At 33.2% G+C, this 21,334-nt stretch overlaps 3 protein-coding genes across 3 annotated transcripts; 2 read left to right on the top strand and 1 right to left on the bottom strand.

Moving 5' to 3' along the window:
- Nucleotides 1–245: 245 nt before the first annotated feature.
- On the bottom strand, nt 246–6,526 carry LOC146746030 (cell adhesion molecule 2-like). The gene is made up of 6 exons (XM_085498905.1): nt 6,445–6,526; nt 5,988–6,338; nt 4,999–5,310; nt 949–1,275; nt 541–810; nt 246–376 (listed from the first exon to the last, which is right to left on the bottom strand). Exons 1-6 carry the CDS (start codon nt 6,524–6,526, stop codon nt 246–248), a joined length of 1,473 nt encoding a protein of 490 aa, XP_085355031.1.
- Nucleotides 6,527–13,903: 7,377 nt separating this feature from the next.
- Nucleotides 13,904–15,069, top strand: LOC146746029 (uncharacterized). The gene is made up of 2 exons (XM_085498904.1): nt 13,904–13,934; nt 14,384–15,069. The coding sequence occupies exons 1-2, from the start codon at nt 13,904–13,906 to the stop codon at nt 15,067–15,069; spliced, it is 717 nt and encodes a 238-aa protein (XP_085355030.1).
- Nucleotides 15,070–15,186: 117 nt separating this feature from the next.
- LOC146746028 (uncharacterized) lies at nt 15,187–15,951 on the top strand. Its single transcript, XM_085498903.1, has one exon. The coding sequence runs from the start codon at nt 15,187–15,189 to the stop codon at nt 15,949–15,951; it is 765 nt and encodes a 254-aa protein (XP_085355029.1).
- Nucleotides 15,952–21,334: the final 5,383 nt, after the last annotated feature.

The raw sequence follows: 21,334 nt of genomic DNA, 5'->3' as shown, positions 1-21,334 counted from the left end.
ATCTGGTTGTTCTATACAATTACTAGCATAACATGTATATATACCATCATCTTCTCCTACAATATTACTAACACTAAATAACTCTCAATACACTACACATAGAACAGTACTTACAATATACAGTAACTGTAGCTGATGCACTATCTGGTTGTTCTATACAATTATTAGCATAACATGTATATATACCATCATCTTCTCTTACTATATTACTAACACTAAATAACTCGTAATACACTACACATGCATCAGTACTTACAATATACAGTAACTGTAGCTGATGCACTATCTGGTTGTCCTATACCATTACTAGAATAACATGTATATATACCATCATCTTCTCTTACAATATTACTAACACTAAATAACTCGTAATACACTACACATACATCAGTACTTGCAATATACAGTAACTGTAGCTGATGCACTATCTGGTTGTCCTACACCATTACTAGAATAACATGTATATATACCATCATCTTCTCTTACAATATTACTAACACTAAATAACTATTAATACATTACACATACAACAGTACTTACAATATACAGTAACTGTAGCTGATGCACTATCTGGTTGTCCTACACCATTACTGGCATAACATGTATATATACCATCATCTTCTCTTACAATATTATTAATAGTTAGTGATCCACCACTCAGACTGTATCTACCACGTATATTTATGTCACTATTGCCTATTCTCCATGTATAAGTAACAATATCTGGCACCCCGGTAGCGTCACAATACAATATTAATGTACAGGATCCTTCTGTCACCATTTCGTCAGACGGGAATGTGATTATGTAAGCTGAAACTTAGGATTATTTGACAAATTTCGGTCAATCATACGAGAAATTTAGGTATGGTTGTGTTCAGTACATGTCATTTTTCTTTAAAATTCAATTAAAAAAAAGAAACTAACATCGTACAAAAACAAAATGCTTACCGTACACATCAAGTAAAATATAGGATTGCTTATATGCATTTGTGGCGTCATTGTCAGCTCTGCATTGCAGCCGTTCATTGTGATGAATCCTTTCAGGGGTAAATGCCAATGACCTTGTTGTAGTCTTCAATTTCCCATTGGTTGTTGTAGTAGGTATATTCCCATTCAATGGCGTACTTCCTAGATACCATGTTATAGTTGGTTCAGGTCTAGATTCACCAGCAGTACATGTAAATGTATATGATTTACCAGAAGTAACAATAACAGTAGAACCAGTACCATAGACGTGCGTAGCGTCCGCGATTCGAGGATTATCGGGCACAGAAACTGTAATAAAATACATATGCTACTAAAGGCAGTAATAAATTCAATTAATGAAAGTGGTTGAGATCCTTACATACATCTAAGGAAATGTGTTATTGATATCACATGTTATTTTTTACATGATCTCAGCGTTCGAAAGAAGACAAAGAAGCAATCTCACCAATGATGCATATCTCTGTGAAACAAATAACGTTTTCTAGTATAGGGTTGACCCGATACCTTTTGGTCGTATCCAGTTGCCTAAAATGATAGTGATGCTATTTGTTGTTTTTATTATTAGATTATAGAAAGTTTTCGATAATTTATAACTTCAATACCGTCTTAAAATTAAACAATTAGTCACACGATATAGGTTTATTTATTAGGTGGCCAATTCATACATATTTCAATACATTTAGCGACTGTTCACAATATTAAATTATTACCACATGGCCATTATGTACATCATACTCAGTAGTGTGAAATACCACTAACTAATATTTCCCAGTAATTATATGTTTTGTTCGACTACATTGTCATAACCCTGCGGAAATCTTCAAGACTTATCATTTTTTGATAATTACTCTTTCTGTGTTCAACACATTACCCGTGTACTAGGAAAGGTCTGTTTTTATAGATTTAAGCGTATTACTTAAGAGTTTTACTTTCTTCTCACTATTTAAAAATAGGACATTTTTAGCATCAAAATGTTTTTGAACCAAGGATTTCCAGATTGACAAGCTGTATTGATACATGTATTTTTTGGTTGAATGAAACGTGTTGTTCACTATGATCCGTACATGAATCAGTTGTAATTTGTACATGTCATTGGCCCATTTACGATGTGACAACACACAACCTGTCTACAGAAAAAAAATACCTAAAACTCACAAAATTCGCAGTATAACTTCGTTAAAATACGGTAGCTAACGGACTGCTTAGAATCTAGGTCCTACCATGGGCGGTACTAACGGAAGGAGCCACGACGCCTCTGAAGTGGCCACTTAAGCTTCTTAACAGGCTTATTTTCTTCTGTTTCAACCCAAGTTATTCCTGATGAGAACATTGTTTAGCTCATCTGTGATGTCGATGATAGCTTGCGATTGTTTACAAGTAGCGAGTTAGCGGAATATGTTACAAACCCGCCGATTTTTAAATGTGACCATAAATAATATGCGCATTATGACACTACGGTCATCACACATGCGCACTGAATTTGTTTAGGTGTGAACGCTTAAAATACGTATTTCACAACCGGAAATTCAACAGATGAACGTTTGACTTCACAGATTTTACATGTTTTAATTATTAGTAACTGTAAGAAGAACAAGATTTCGAGTGTCTACAACAAAAATGCCTATGGGCTCCTAAAACATATTATTACAGAGAAAGTATCTAGTGTCTTGCCTTTCTTCCGATACTGTCTTTTCTGGTGGTGTTCGCCGATGCCCGGTGGTCAAAAATTTCGATAGTTTCGGACGTCAAACACACGCAATGACGATGGTACCACTGAATAATGCAATCGTTATTGTCACAGGCAATCATTTATTACGTCTCATCACCATTACAATTTTTCATTAAAGTTCGCCGAGATCTCCGGAAACAGTAGCATTCAAACTAGAAGCCATTTTCAGTATTGTACATACGAGGTTCGTCTATCGCTTCCGAACATGCTCCGAATATTACCGAATGCTAGAGATTAGCGTAACCCATTGTACGAAGGTGCTAAGAGCTATCAAGAACCAATGTTTGTGAACAAACATTGACAAACGATCATAGTGTAAAGCTAAAACAATAGCCTCGTGGCTCATTCCGTTAGTACCTTACATTGTTCTACTAAACGTCCGAGACCTGTTATGACTTTATTTAATCGATCAGTGATATACAAGGTCAATGCTAACAGCCTGTTTGTGCTCGAAAAATACAAATCATGCATATGAGAATTGGTACAATGATAATAAATCAAATCATTTACGACTAAAAGTTTATTTTGAAAACAATATCGCTACAAATTCATCGACAGTCTTAACTCAAAATGCGCTCAGACGTCTAAATAATATAAAGTAACATATGATATGTAAGCCTAGCTCCGTTAAATTACTATTTCGTTTTGACGCGTGGAGTGGATAATACTAGCCCATGCTGTCACTACAAACAAGAAATTTCATATGAAAAAAAATACTTTGAACTGAACTAAATATACACTGGATGAAGATATCGTTTACAAAGAAATAACCTCGAACATATATGCCAATATGCTATTGAACCCACGTTGCTATGAACATTGTTCCGGGAGAAATCCGCACCAACAGTTTTCAAGAAAACAATAGAATACTCTAATAATAATAGTTGCTACGAGTCAAAATATTTTTTTTAAATATATTGGAAATTAATGTCTATTTTCAGCGAACTTTCTATTTTGTTGTTAGTTTCCATGGACGTTGCTCTGATTGACGCACCCAACCACTGTTTTGATGAATGTTGATCTTATCCTTCTAGTAGTGTTCCTGTATCTAAAATACTTAGCTTGTAGTAAATTGTATACAAACGAATGAGGTTATGTGACCACCCTGTCATTTACAACTTACTTACTAGAAAATAGAACATCGATTCAGCGATATGCAATTCTGTGATATGCTTTTCCTAGCATTATGTTGTGGAAAAGACACTATAAGCGTAATGTCGTGGACATGGTTGCTAATGTATGATGGCATGCAAAAGAAAATATTTCGAAACATGTACACAAGTTTTGTTTTTTTGAAATTCGGACAAATTTTAGCTAATATTTTAGAAGATATGACATTTTCTATGTATCTAAAGGATAAGAAACTGACGGAACATTTGTATTACGAATGCAAACTTTATATACATGCGAATCTATATAGGCAAGCGACCAGGAGGACAAAAGAGTTCTGTTGCCATGTAAAAACATACACGTGTCGAAGCAATCGTGCTGATAGAAAATAGGAAATCAATGACAGTGTAATGAACATCTAATAAAGTCCAAGTAACCCATCAAGTATCAAGTCTATTGGGCTTCATCGGACAGTTTTTAGAAAAAAGTCTATCACCAAGAATAACAAAAATATTCGCCAAAAAAAACAGAGAATTAATAATATCGTCATTGCTACAAATCTACAAAGTATCAAAATAATTGAGCCAGCAATTTTAATGAAAAGTCGAAAATGTTCGCCAAAATGAGAGAGTGGATCAAATAATCACGAATGCCATGCTACCAAAATAATAACTAGCTATGTATAAAGTTGTAGTTCGTACAAATCAATTATTTAAAAAAGAAAAATTCTTTGCTGATTTTCATAACTTCTGAACCAAATAATCATAGCAGATTTCATGGTGACATTATAACTGAATATTACTATACGCCACACAACATATTCGCCACAGATATGCAAATCGGATCTGGATTTCTATGAAAAACAAATGGGCAATTTATGACATTGTTTATGTACATGCAATGAATGGTAATATGACCCAGAAATGCCATGGAGTGCTCAAATTTATCACAATCTCAACATTTGAACTAACACCTACTCAATTGAAATTTCGCTGGAATAAAGAATACTGTGTTAAACACACAACCTCCTTTAAACATACGCCCTCTGACCTGTCGAAAAATTTGAAAGGAAAGTCGACTAAGCAGACTTTGTGATTCACCATTTTCCCTAAATTTAATAAGAGTAATAAGAAGAAGAACAACCAGAGCAAAAGGAATTAACACTACCTTACCTTTTACATATAACTTGACAAATGTCGTTACTGGTGACCTTTCGTCGGTATTACTAGCTTTACACTGTAGTTGTTTATCATCATCACTGTCAAGATTTGGTGTAAATGTAAACACACTTGTTGTATCACGTAGTTTACCGTCATTCTCTACACTTAGTGTGCCCTGATATAATTGTGTTCCTATAAACCAGTCTATATCAGCTGATGGTTTGGTGCCTATAACTCTACATGTAAATGTGGACTCAGATCCATGTATGATATAAACTGTGGTCCCATTAGAATATCCCTCAATACTCACTGATGTCACTGGCACTGTAATAATTACACATATTGGAGTTTGGATGATTTGAATAAATGGTTCATTCTTATTCAGGTTTAGACCCTTTATTGTTGGGATCAGTTTCTTAACTTCTATTTTGAATTAGACACAGTGGGCGCTATTATAAATATATTGACAGCTTTCTCATGTATGATGCTACATCAAAATTGTCATATGACTAATTTTTACAAAGCTACTTGCTGTGTGGTTCAACGGCCACTGTGTGGTTTTGGGTTCTGCTCTGTGTCACATTGTGCGGAAAAAAAAGATTACTGTTCTACTGTTTGAATATGCAAATTATTTTTTGATCTCTGGTCATTGCTGTATGGTTTAAATGAGCCCACATCGTGGGTGAAGAGATTCACAATAATAAAACTATTTCAGGCATTTCGGTAAGATGCGTTACATATGTGGATGTATTGAAACGTCTCAGGGGACTTCGTCTGTTCATAATGTATATAGCGCACCTTAGAGCCACTGTCACATTGACCGAGGGTTAATTTTAATGACTTAAATTGTTGTCTCATTGGAAAGAGCAATATTTTGTAATCTTATAGGCCTTCTACGATAATATGCACAACATTTGTCTTGTCTACCAGAACCTTATAGTTGGGATGTGTAATTGCTTCATTATATCATATTATTGAAAATAACATGATATAATTCTCACCTGTAACTGACAATGTTCCATAGTGGCTTGATATTGTTCCTGGCGTGTCTGTAGCTAAACCACAATCATATACACCATCATCATTAATATTGACATCTGGTATTATCAGATCATAGTGATTAGTAACTGAATGGTCTATACTCCAATCAGAATGTTTATTTGCATCATAATCCAGAGCAGGTGCTCCAACCCCACTGGGATATACTGTAAATATCCTCAGATTAGGACTGCCGACTATTGACCAAGATGCAGAATTAGGAGATGAGAATCCAGTGATAACACATTTCAATGTAGCGTCATTTCCTTCTAAGATATCGATATCGGAAGGCCCTGTAATCTGAATGGCAATACCTGTAGATAATTTAAAATAGAATAAACACAATGTTAATTTCGTGGTGTAGTTTATGAGCAAACTCTATGATCAACACAAATATCCATATATTATATTTTAGTTTACCTTGGGATACGTAATAGTCTAGCAACGCATATTCGAAATTGTCGAATTCGTCGCCCAACATGGCGTTGAATCTTGGACACATTATGTTTTTATGAAAAATAGGCTGTTTTACATATTGTATTTTATAAATTTTAATCATCATTTCAGATTTAAATTATATAGAAAAGCGTGGCAAACAAGTAAACTTAATATCCACATCCGTAATTCAAAACTGTGTCATTAAAATCTTGGGCTACCAAATGCAGCACGCAATAGTTGTTCATTCTCGGATAGGAACACTCCATACACAGCACGCATTTTTAGTTGATACTCATTATTCATCATTTAAATAAAATAACTAGTTCGGGTCTACGACATATAGCATGGACATACTGGTAACACTATACTGGGAGAAGCGAGGCGACCAGCGAACAGAGAAGTTTATGAAAAGCTAAGTTAAAGGGGAGCAGAGGTGTGGCTTTTGACACTGTGTACATGAAATCTGAGATCTATGAATGAATTCCGTCGATAAAAATAACTTATATGTGCTGCGAAATGCCCTGAATATCGGGTATAAAACGGGCTGTGAAGCAAACGACAACGTCCGCTTTTCCTGGCGTCATTTCGCCTCTAGAGGGCCAGTCAAATGACGTCATCAGTGAACACTGATAATTGAACCCATTCATGCTAGTACGTCAATCCCATAGAAATGTTACTATGAAAGACCTTGTTAACTGACTACTTAAAAGTTTAAACATGGCGAGGTGTTGTGTTATGTATGCCATAACGCTTCATGTTATGTTTCTCGAAATCCCAAATAAAAAATCACGTTGTTGGTTGCGAGAAATCGGCGAAGAACTAACCTGAAAGTAAAGACAGTACAGCGTTCTGGTTATAGTAAACAGTGAGTGAATAAATATTGTACGAGTTAAAACTAAATGAGAAATATGCAAATATCACTTGAACCACAGTACTCATTTTGCCCAACTTCACACTTTTTAAACGATCGCTTAATTTCCGACCGCACTGTATTTTCCGACCGGAAAACTACCACATTTTTACCGTTTTTTTCTCTCGCTCGCTTATTGAAAACACCGACCGCTCGCCCGGCACAGGAGTAGTCAAAATGTTTGAGTATATACAAAGAAAATTCTGAACGGCTCTTCAAATCTATACCACTCTGTATCGTTCGCGAACAACTTCATCTGTGTCCAATACTAGAGCCAGTACGATATTGTAAACAAATGCCATGATATCTCAGTCATATCGCTATTGTATACACTACCTTTTTTATTCTGGTTTGCACAAACGTTGAATAGCCGTCAAACATTCAAATATATTTAGTTTTTAACTATAATTATATGCACGCAATTTGACCCTTTAATCTAGATTTGATTGGGATGGAATATTTTATTTTAAACAATATTCTGACGTTACTTACCGCCCCCAAAATGTTTCAACACAATTGCGGTATGACTGTCCGATTTACAAGTGCATCGGGTAATATATTAATAACCATTCTCACCAATCGCTAGCTTAGGAGAGAGTAGGAAATCAAACAGCCGCAGATCGCCCGCTTTTATGCATAGATTTCATGACGCCGTCTGACAGCGGTCGGGTACGAAAAGCTCGCACAGCAATTCACATATATTGTCAAGACAATGAAAGAACAGAAAGGACTGGGAAATTAAAAAGATTATATTTCCACAAAGTTAAATAAATCTGGCTGCATCAAAAGCTTGGAAACTAGTTATAATATTTTGCAAAAGACTGAGTGATGAACGACATCATTTTGGAATGCAATTGAACTTTAAGTACTTCATTGCGTAACTTACTGTGCGGCGATGCTGACATCAAGTGTGTGTTGACCGAAGTTTGACCCCCAAGTCACGCACTGAACAGGCGCGTTACCTTAGCAATCTTTTTCTTTCATGCTCCGCGCGAACTTGTATATTTTGAGGTCGTTTATTTAGTGCGCTGCTTTTCTAATTACGCACATTTGTTCACAATGTTGTACCGGCTCTAACAATTTCAACATTGTAATATATCGCTTTCATAATAATTAAGCAAAGTCAGTTATTTAATATTGGACACAGGTGATGTTTCGTCTGCGAACGATACAATGCGGTATAGATTTGAAGAGTAGTTTGGAATTTAAAATAGTTAGTACCCGTTGTATCCCCAAACTGTATCACTCAAAACCACTATTTCGATCACTCCTGTGCCAGTGACCAGTGTTTGGGCCATAAAAATGCGGTCGTTTTCCGGTCGGAAAACACAGTGCGGTCGGAAATTAAGCGATAAGCGGTCGATTAAAAGTGAGAAGTTGGGCGAAATGATTACTGTAGTTCAAGTGATATTAGCGTATTTCTAATTTAGTTTTTAACTCAGACAATATTTATTTACTCACTGTTTACTATAGCTAGAGCGCTGTACGTATCTTCATTTTCAGGTTAGTTCTTCTGCCGATTTCTCGCAACCAACAATGTGATTTTTTATTTGGGATTTCGAGAAACTTAACATGAATCGTTATGGCATTCATAAGCACAACATTTCGCCATGTTTCAACTTTTAAGTAGTCAGTTAACAAGGTCTTTCATAGTAGCATTTCTATGGGATTGACACGCTAGTACTAGCATGAATGGGTTCAATTATCAGTGTTCACTGATGACGTCGTTTGACTGGCCCTCTAGAGGCGAAATGACGCCAGGAAAAGCGGACGTTTGTCGTCTGCTTCACAGCCCGTTTTATACCCGATATTTAGGGCACTTCCCAGCACATACAAGTTGTTTTTATCGACAGAATTCATTCATAGATCTCAAATTTCATGTACTAGGTTGTCAAAAGCCACACCTCTGCTCCCCTTTAAGAAACAATGTGCATGCAATGTATTTAGTCCGACATCGATAATGCTCTCATTATTCCGCCATATCGTATCGATAAAAGATTGCCCACGTGCAAATTTAGACACAAGGTGAAACACGTTTCTGAGATAATCATTACAGGCACTTTAATGTTTCCCTGGCAATTAGTTCAATAACCCACGTATATAAACTTATAATTTTATATTTACTAATTAATATCTGCTTGTATTTCACACTATTGAAAATTATATTTACTATATAGGATATTCACCGAACAATGTGAGTAAAAATGTTGATCAGTGTTTCACTTATTATTAAATGAAATAATATATTATATATTTCAAATATAAGTATTTTGTTATTTTGAGTGAGTGTACTTTGTGTGTTTGGTCGTTATCAGTATGTGTTGTCGTTCCTTGGGCTGGTATTTATGACCATAAATAATATCGACGACGCTCTCACTTTCGATATAAATTATGAGCTTGATGACTATCCTTTTGGTTTAGAATAAATCGTGTTGGTGCGTCGGTTAGTGGAAGGTGCGTCTTCATACACTGAAATTAACAAAATAAATTACACCATCTTCCAATCTCTTCACGTTACCGCCATTGTTTACAAAATAACTATACAATTACACAATTATATACCCATATCATTGTCACCCGACACATGCTTAATTTGTTCAAAAATAAAATATTAGACAGAGGCAGGCATACTAAAAATAAAATAATGCATACTTACTGTCGGCAGTTTGTATACAAAGCATCTTGAAACTAATAATTATATATTATTTCATAAAATTTTTGACAGGCAGACATGCTAACAATCTTTTCAAACTGAACAGAATTTATTGAACAAATGTTACAGAATATCCCAATATGGCGTAGTCCCCTTTCAAAACAGGACAGAATCAATGAGTAAATTATTAAACAGGTAGCCATATTGAAATTAGAGTTTTCCAAAACAAATCATTCAAATATGTATATCATTTGCCTATCCCGCATTGTTACTGCTGATCACAACTAAACGAAAAAATTCTTCAAAAGTATACAGACACGATAGGTCGCTAAGGTTAGTAAATAAACAAAAAAATATAATATTTTTACAAATTGAGGGTGTAACATTCACGGTCACGTGATTTATTGTAGAGGGCGCTGTTACGTTTATCAAGACATGATTTATTGACGTTGATTGACATCACATATATGACGTGACGTTATTTGGTGTTCAACTCATTAACATATGTTTACTGTTATTCGATTATAATAGCTTATTAACATACGCTGACGCATTGTTATTCGATTATCTGGTCATTAACATATGCTGACGTATTGCAGACAATCTTCAAAAGAATATTTTGACTTCTCTAGGCTCGTACGACCAATCAATCCTGACCCAAAGTCGATGTAAATCGCTAACATTCATATACAAAATAAAGCTAACTTTACAATGCATTCACGACAAAATCAAAGGACTACTGCATTGTTCGTGTGAAAACAGTCGCGAAATAACGTCCTTACAAACATAACACAGTAAGGTGACATTATATTATCTTGCTACTTGTTTGACCTTGTTTACAATGGCAACTGATTGATAACAATAAATTAGTAAACTCAAATCCACGAAATAGTACAGCAATGTACGACCTAAATTTTTGTTTAGTTTGAGCATGCACCAATGACTACAAACAATACATTTATTCACAGTATTGAGGTCACTAAATCTCTAGGCTATACACATGGAAGTAAGGGAACTGTTACTGGTTAAACTCTGATAACATGGATATTGTATCAAAGTTAACTATTTATAATCAAATCACTAGGTATAACCAATAATATGTGTGTTAATAGTCAATAATATTACAACTTACCAGTAGAAATAAGTGAAATATTAACGACAACACTAAACCAGGACGCGGTATGCGATAGTGCAGGCATTTTTGTATGGTATTTCCTGGTTCATGACCTCGTACAGGTGTTGAGCTGTGTAGCTAGGAAACAACGGATAGACGTACTTAATGACGTGATTACTGACCACTTCATTCGGCAGTATAGATCATTATATATAATGACCTTTAAAAATGTTCACGGATCATAGTTTCTGTTTTACTATTAATAACTGATTTGTTTTTTTTAAAGTCAGAATATATATCAATATTTGGGTACACTAATGACGTAATTCTGCATATCGCTTCCTCGCAAATTGCAGTCCATGCGAACTGTCTATCATACGTCCACAGTATTACTAAAACAATTGAATTGACAATGACATTGATTTAGTTACTCATTATATTGATAATAAACGTGATCCTGCTAGACAGTATTTGCAACCATTTGAGCTCGCCACGTTGCATTGCGTGATTCACACTATATGCATTGAAATGTGTCGATCTTATGTAGTTGAGATTGTATACAGCTTGTGTAAGACCTTTGTACAACAGTAAATTAGTAACGTCACTTCAGATATGTAGTTATGGTGCGTTGATTTAAAATCAATACGAATAACAAAATAATCTTTCTGATTCGAATACAAAAATTATTCTTCATGAATTTGTAATATATAGTCAAACTCTATAATTAGATGCCATTTTCACTAACTGGGATCAATGTCAACGGATTACCCATAACTCTCTATTGATATCAGGGATTGATAACGTGAAATCGTTCATACAACGAAATTACAATTACACTATTCCTGGGGGACATATTATGATTAATACAAATGTTTCATTTAAGTTGAGATAAACAATGACCAATAATGTGAAATTCAAGTGTATCTGGATTGATTCATACAACTAAAATATATTTGACAATTTCTAGTATGGCCCGTGATTATATTCGCAATACGATAAGTGTATCATTACTATCATATACGCGTATCATATATTAATGCTGATTAATGTGATGTTATATAGATTCCATGTAAAAAGTAAGCATTTAGATTCATTTAACACATGCTGTTAACCAATGCAATTGCCACTTATTGGTATTTTTCTGTAATCATCAAATGTTTATATGTTTCTAGACATACAATAACTTCAGAATAAGTTTGATACATACCACATACCATAAAAGGCTGTAGTAAGGCTGATAAAGTGTATTTGTTCCATATCCACACATCATATGGCCTAATTAATTATGGTTTGTCCATACGTGTTTTGCAGTGACTGTCGGACAATGCGCTGTTGTTCAATGTGCTGCTGAATCAATGTGCTTGTCTGCTTGTTTTTAAAACGCTTTGTATGTCAGCAATTGAGCTGACCAAGTATCAATAAAATAATTATTATATTCAATGAAACACCATGTAATCATTGGTATGTGCAATTTGACAAGTTGTCATTATTTTTTTGTTTGTTAAATCCTGAGAAAATTGTAAGTATGATCGTGCGAATCATACCAAGTAACCCGTTCAGGGGAACTGGCGGATCACGCCGGGGAAGGAAATGGGGTAAATTATCTGCGTACATAAATGCACAAAACAATACAAATTGTGTACATATATCAATAGTAGTGTACATATATCAATAGTAGTGTACATATATCAATAGTAGTGTACATATATCAATAGTAGTGTACATATATCAATAGTAGTGTAACTATATCAATAGTAGTGTACATATATCAATAGTAGTGTAACTATATCAATAGTAGTGTACATATATCAATAGTAGTGTACATATATCAATAGTAGTGTACATATATCAATAGTAGTGTACATATATCAATAGTAGTGTACATATATCAATAGTAGTGTAACTATATCAATAGTAGTGTACATATATCAATAGTAGTGTATCTATATCAATAGTAGTGTAAATATATCAATAGTAGTGTACATATATCAATAGTAGTGTAACTATATCAATAGTAGTGTACATATATCAATAGTAGTGTGTCGGAACCACAATCGAACTGCGGAAACCACAAAGAGATACGTTATGTACTTAAGTTAATTATTATTGAGTTAGTTGATTGGGTACTCAGTAACAAGTTACGTAAGCCCAAACTTCCGGCCACACTGTATGTATACTTTCAATACACGCTTTATTCGGCAGTAGCTGTATAGTATTCGTGTAGTCTATATCGCATAATAAAGTCTCTTTCCTTGACTTAATCAATCGTCTCCTTTATCCTGTAATTTCGATTCCCACATTTTTTGGTGCCGAGACCAGGATTTAAGGAAACGATCATGTCTGCCAGAGGAACTCGCCCAGCCTACCGAGGAAAGATGACCCAGCTACTCAAGAAAGCCGAAGATACGATTGTGAAATTCAACAATGAAGAACGATCTGGCTGTCCGACCATATTATGTGTTTCGTAATGTTCACCGTATCTTTTAGTGCGTGGGATACAAATTGAATCAGTCTGGTGCCAATAACTGCTCCCATGAGCTCCAGGCGTGGTAATGTCTGTTTCTTTAATGGTGCTGCTCTGGTTTTCGACATAACAAGAGATGTTTGTTCTGTGTTGTTATTACGTAAATAAACAGCGGCACCATATGCCCTCGTACTTGCGTCTACAAAGACATGTAATTCGTGGTCGTCTTTACGGTCATAAACGTCCGAGAAATATTCTCTATTCATTGTAATGTTCGTAGCCGTTTTCAAATCCGTCAATATGGCGTTCCATTCATTTGTCAAATCGGAAGGTAAAGGTGGAGTGACTGATTCAATTTGTATCCGACGCACTAAAAGATACGATGAACATTACGAAACACATAATATGGTCGGACAGCCAGATCGTTCTTCATTGGCTAAAGAGTGACAAGAAGTTGCCTTTGTTCGTCACTAACCGCGTTAACGAAATAAAGACCTTCCCCATGACAATGAAGTATTGTCCAACAAAGGACAATCCGGCAGATCTGGTTACACGCGGGATCTCGTCACACCGGCTACAACACTCAGAACTATGGTGGTGCGGTCCTACTTGGCTAAAGCAAGGCGATTGGCCAATATGTCCTGTATTTGATAGTACGGTCCTGCATACCTTTGTGGAAACCGATACCGCTCAAGATACTACCACTGTGAACGAGACAACTAACGTTGACAACTAACGCCGACAGATTTAGCAGTTTAAACAAGCTATTACGTACAACAGCTCTTGTGCTAAGATTTGTATCTAATCTTCGAAATGACAAACATACATCTAGTACAGTATCCGCTGACGAATTACGCAAAGCCGAAACCAAGTGGATAAGAGATATTCAACGTGAAGCGTTTAGCGCTGACGTCACCACTCATCGCCGAAAGCCAACCCTCACCAGACAACTTGGTTTATTCTTCGACAATGATACATTACTCCGCTGTGGGGGGAGGTTACATAATGCCCCTCTCGACTACAACACGAAATTTCCAATACTCCTACCATATGGACATCGATATACGATCCTCGTTGTGTTGGAATCCCACTCGCGCATGCTCCACTCAGGATTATTATCCACGGTCACAGATCTACGACAAACATACTGGATACCAAAGATCCGCCAACTCGTGAAAAGAATTATACGACAATGCGTGACTTGTAGAAAAATCACCGGGAAACCATATCAACAGCCCATACAAGCCCCACTACAACACTGTCGTGTAAATGATGCGCCACCGTTCACGGTTACTGGTGTCGATTTTACCGGTGCATTATACGTAAAGGGACAACACGACGGAAAGGACAAGAAAGTTTACATTTGTTTATTTTCTTGTGCTGTTACCAGAGCAATACATTTGGAAGTCGTGTCTGATTTATCTGCTGCAACTTTTTTACGCGCATTTCGACGATTCTCCGCATGACGCTCGTTGCCATCCGTGTTGATCTCCGACAATGCGTCTACGTATCTGTCAGCCGCCGATAAACTACAAGATCTGTTCATTTCTCCTGTAGTCACCAGATATTTAACCAACAAGCGAATGCAATGGAAATTCATTCCCAAACGCGCTCCATGGTATGGCGGTTTTTGGGAGCGTCTGGTAGGTATTACGAAAACCGCTATTAAGAAGGTACTTCAACGTTCATTCGTAACCTGTGATGAACTTAGCACAATTGTAGCGGAAATAGAAGCCGTCCTGAACAATAGGCCGATTACTTATGTTTCTGGAAACGCGGACGACTTGATAGCACTCACACCATCGCATTTAATAAATGGACGCCCGATCACGATGTTACCATGTCAACCAGTCGACCCTGACGAATTACAGGATCCCACCTTCGGTGATAACCAAACCGAAATTCAACGAAGATATTTACGTCTGTCTGAGTTGATTCAGCAGTTTTGGCGTAGATGGATCTCCGAATATCTACCCGCTCTTCGCGAACGCCATATGCTCACTGGTAAATCAACAAATACCGTCAAAATCGGTGACATTGTTCTCGTCCATCATGACAACCAGAAGCGACTGCATGGGAATATGGCAAAAGTTGAGAGATTAAACTACGGAAGAGATGGACTAGTCCGATCTGTGGATATTAAAACACCACACGGACGAACCAATCGACCGATCAGTAAACTCTATCCGTTGGAGTTAAACGCTGCAGATGACATCGAATTACCTAACATTAACGGTATGAACACGGTACCAGACACTAACGGCATTGAAATAACCAGACCCCGTAGAAATGCGGCCGCCGTTGCTCGTTGCAGAATAACAGACTTAAACGAACTGAAATTGTGTTAGTTTTTTTTTTGTGTGTGTGTGACAATTTGCCTATGTAAATGGATATTTATCTTTAGTTGAATTTGTTACATGCTAGTATTTGAAGATATTTTACGTAGAACTTGACATGATTGTAGCTACATCGTTGTATTAGTATAATGTCGTATTTTGTTTATGATCGATTCTTTACCCCAGTGTGTTTTTTTTTTACACTTACGTTTAGTATTTCTGTTTATATTTACTTCGAATTTAATCACTTGCGGGCCGGGAGTAATGTCTGAACCACAATCGAACTGCGGAAACCACAAAGAGATACGTTATGTACTTAAGTTAATTATTATTGAGTTAGTTGATTGGGTACTCAGTAACAAGTTACGTAAGCCCAAACTTCCGGCCACACTGTATGTATACTTTCAACACACGCTTTATTCGGCAGTAGCTGTATAGTATTCGTGTAGTCTATATCGCATAATAAAGTCTCTTTCCTTGACTTAATCGATCGTCTCCTTTATCCTGTAATTTCGATTCCTACATAGTGTAACTATATCAATAGTAGTGTAAATATATCAATAGTAGTGTACATATATCAATAGTAGTGTAACTATATCAATAGTAGTGTAAATATATCAATAGAAGTGTACATATATCAATAGTAGTGTACATATATCAATAGTAGTGTAACTATATCAATAGTAGTGTACATATATCATTAGTAGTGTAAATATATCAATAGTAGTGTAAATATATCAATAGTAGTGTAATATATCAATAGTAGTGTAAATATATCAATAGTAGTGTACATATATCAATAGTAGTGTAATTATATCAATAGTAGTGTACATATATCAACAATAGTAGTGTAATATATCAATAGTAGTGTACATATATCAATAGTAGTGTACATATATCAATAGTAGTGTACATATATCAATAGTAGTGTACATATATCAATAGTAGTGTAACTATATCAATAGTAGTGTACATATATCAATAGTAGTGTAAATATATCAATAGTAGTGTAAATATATCAATAGTAGTGTAATATATCAATAGTAGTGTACATATATCAATAGTAGTGTAAATATATCAATAGTAGTGTACATATATCAATAGTAGTGTACATATATCAATAGTAGTGTACATATATCAATAGTAGTGTAACTATATCAATAGTAGTGTACATATATCAATAGTAGTGTAACTATATCAATAGTAGTGTAAACATATCAATAGTAGTGTACATATATCAATAGTAGTGTAACTATATCAATAGTAGTGTACATATATCAATAGTAGTGTAACTATATCAATAGTAGTGTAAATATATCAATAGTAGTGTACATATATCAATAGTAGTGTAACTATATCAATAGTAGTGTACATATATCAATAGTAGTGTAAATATATCAATAGTAGTGTAAATATATCAATACTAGTGTAAATATATCAATAGTAGTGTACATATATCAATAGTAGTGTACATATATCAATAGTAGTGTACATATATCAATAGTAGTGTAACTATATCAATAGTAGTGTACATATATCAATAGTAGTGTAAATATATCAATAGTAGTGTAAATATATCAATAGTAGTGTAATATATCAATAGTAGTGTAAATTTATCAATAGTAGTGTAAATATATCAATAGTAGTGTACATATATCAATAGTAGTGTACATATATCAATAGTAGTGTACATATATCAATAGTAGTGTACATATATCAATAGTAGTGTACATATATCAATAGTAGTGTAAATATATCAATAGTAGTGTACATATATCAATAGTAGTGTAACTATGTCAATAGTAGTGTACATATATCAATAGTAGTGTAACTATATCAATAGTAGTGTAACTATATCAATAGTAGTGTAATATATCAATAGTAGTGTACATATATCAATAGTAGTGTAAATTTATCAATAGTAGTGTAAATATATCAATAGTAGTGTACATATATCAATAGTAGTGTAAATATATCAATAGTAGTGTACATATATCAATAGTAGTGTAAATTTATCAATAGTAGTGTAAATATATCAATAGTAGTGTACATATATCAATAGTAGTGTACATATATCAATAGTAGTGTACATATATCAATAGTAGTGTAAATATATCATAGTAGTGTAACTATATCAATAGTAGTGTACATATATCAATAGTAGTGTACATATATCAATAGTAGTGTAACTATATCAATAGTAGTGTAACTATATCAATAGTAGTGTACATATATCAATAGTAGTGTAATATATCAATAGTAGTGTGATATATGTACACTACTATTGATATATGTACACTACTATTGATATATTTACACTACTATTGATATATGTACACTACTATTGATAAATGTACACTACTATTGATATATTTACACTACTATTGATATATGTACTATTTATCAATAGTAGAGTAAATATATCAATAGTAGTGTACATATATCAATAGTAGTGTACATATATTAATAGTAGTGTAACTATATCAATAGTAGTGTACATATATCAATAGTAGTGAACATATATCAATAGTAGTGTACATATATCAATAGTAGTGTACATATATCTATAGTAGTGTAAGTATATCAATAGTAGTGTACATATATCAATAGTAGTGTAACTAAATCAATAGTAGTGTACATATATCAATAGTAGTGTAACTATATCAATAGTAGTGTAACTATATCAATAGTAGTGTAATATATCAATAGTAGTGTACATATATCAATAGTAGTGTACATATATCAATAGTAGTGTAAATTTATCAATAGTAGTGTAAATATATCAATAGTAGTGTACATATATCAATAGTAGTGTACATATATCAATAGTAGTGTACATATATCAATAGTAGTGTAAATATATCATAGTAGTGTAACTATATCAATAGTAGTGTAAATATATCAATAGTAGTGTAAATATATCAATACTAGTGTAAATATATCAATAGTAGTGTACATATATCAATAGTAGTGTACATATATCAATAGTAGTGTACATATATCAATAGTAGTGTAACTATATCAATAGTAGTGTACATATATCAATAGTAGTGTAAATATATCAATAGTAGTGTAAATATATCAATAGTAGTGTAATATATCAATAGTAGTGTAAATGTATCAATAGTAGTGTAAATATATCAATAGTAGTGTACATATATCAATAGTAGTGTACATATATCAATAGTAGTGTACATATATCAATAGTAGTGTACATATATCAATAGTAGTGTACATATATCAATAGTAGTGTAAATATATCAATAGTAGTGTACATATATCAATAGTAGTGTAACTATATCAATAGTAGTGTACATATATCAATAGTAGTGTAACTATATCAATAGTAGTGTAACTATATCAATAGTAGTGTAATATATCAATAGTAGTGTACATATATCAATAGTAGTGTACATATATCAATAGTAGTGTAACTATATCAATAGTAGTGTACATATATCAACAATAGTAGTGTAATATATCAATAGTAGTGTACATATATCAATAGTAGTGTACATATATCAATAGTAGTGTACATATATCAATAGTAGTGTACATATATCAACAGTAGTGTAACTACATCAATAGTAGTGTACATATATCAATAGTAGTGTAAATATATCAATAGTAGTGTAAATATATCAATAGTAGTGTAATATATCAATAGTAGTGTACATATATCAATAGTAGTGTAAATATATCAATAGTAGTGTACATATATCAATAGTAGTGTACATATATCAATAGTAGTGTACATATATCAATAGTAGTGTAACTATATCAATAGTAGTGTACATATATCAATAGTAGTGTAACTATATCAATAGTAGTGTAAACATATCAATAGTAGTGTACATATATCAATAGTAGTGTAACTATATCAATAGTAGTGTACATATATCAATAGTAGTGTAACTATATCAATAGTAGTGTAAATATATCAATAGTAGTGTACATATATCAATAGTAGTGTAACTATATCAATAGTAGTGTACATATATCAATAGTAGTGTAAATATATCAATAGTAGTGTAAATATATCAATACTAGTGTAAATATATCAATAGTAGTGTACATATATCAATAGTAGTGTACATATATCAATAGTAGTGTACATATATCAATAGTAGTGTAACTATATCAATAGTAGTGTACATATATCAATAGTAGTGTAAATATATCAATAGTAGTGTAAATATATCAATAGTAGTGTAATATATCAATAGTAGTGTAAATTTATCAATAGTAGTGTAAATATATCAATAGTAGTGTACATATATCAATAGTAGTGTACATATATCAATAGTAGTGTACATATATCAATAGTAGTGTACATATATCAATAGTAGTGTACATATATCAATAGTAGTGTAAATATATCAATAGTAGTGTACATATATCAATAGTAGTGTAACTATGTCAATAGTAGTGTACATATATCAATAGTAGTGTAACTATATCAATAGTAGTGTAACTATATCAATAGTAGTGTAATATATCAATAGTAGTGTACATATATCAATAGTAGTGTAAATTTATCAATAGTAGTGTAAATATATCAATAGTAGTGTACATATATCAATAGTAGTGTAAATATATCAATAGTAGTGTACATATATCAATAGTAGTGTAAATTTATCAATAGTAGTGTAAATATATCAATAGTAGTGTACATATATCAATAGTAGTGTACATATATCAATAGTAGTGTACATATATCAATAGTAGTGTAAATATATCATAGTAGTGTAACTATATCAATAGTAGTGTACATATATCAATAGTAGTGTACATATATCAATAGTAGTGTAACTATATCAATAGTAGTGTAACTATATCAATAGTAGTGTACATATATCAATAGTAGTGTAATATATCAATAGTAGTGTGATATATGTACACTACTATTGATATATGTACACTACTATTGATATATTTACACTACTATTGATATATGTACACTACTATTGATAAATGTACACTACTATTGATATATTTACACTACTATTGATATATGTACTATTTATCAATAGTAGTGTAAATATATCAATAGTAGTGTACATATATCAATAGTAGTGTACATATATTAATAGTAGTGTAACTATATCAATAGTAGTGTACATATATCAATAGTAGTGAACATATATCAATAGTAGTGTACATATATCAATAGTAGTGTACATATATCAATAGTAGTGTAAGTATATCAATAGTAGTGTACATATATCAATAGTAGTGTAACTAAATCAATAGTAGTGTACATATATCAATAGTAGTGTAACTATATCAATAGTAGTGTAACTATATCAATAGTAGTGTAATATATCAATATAGTGTACATATATCAATAGTAGTGTACATATATCAATAGTAGTGTAAATTTATCAATAGTAGT

Source organism: Saccoglossus kowalevskii, chromosome 5 (assembly GCF_978046115.1).
Source record: "Saccoglossus kowalevskii chromosome 5, keSacKowa6.1, whole genome shotgun sequence".
NCBI lineage: Eukaryota > Metazoa > Hemichordata > Enteropneusta > Harrimaniidae > Saccoglossus > Saccoglossus kowalevskii.
This window is presented reverse-complemented; position numbering and strand designations above follow the sequence as displayed.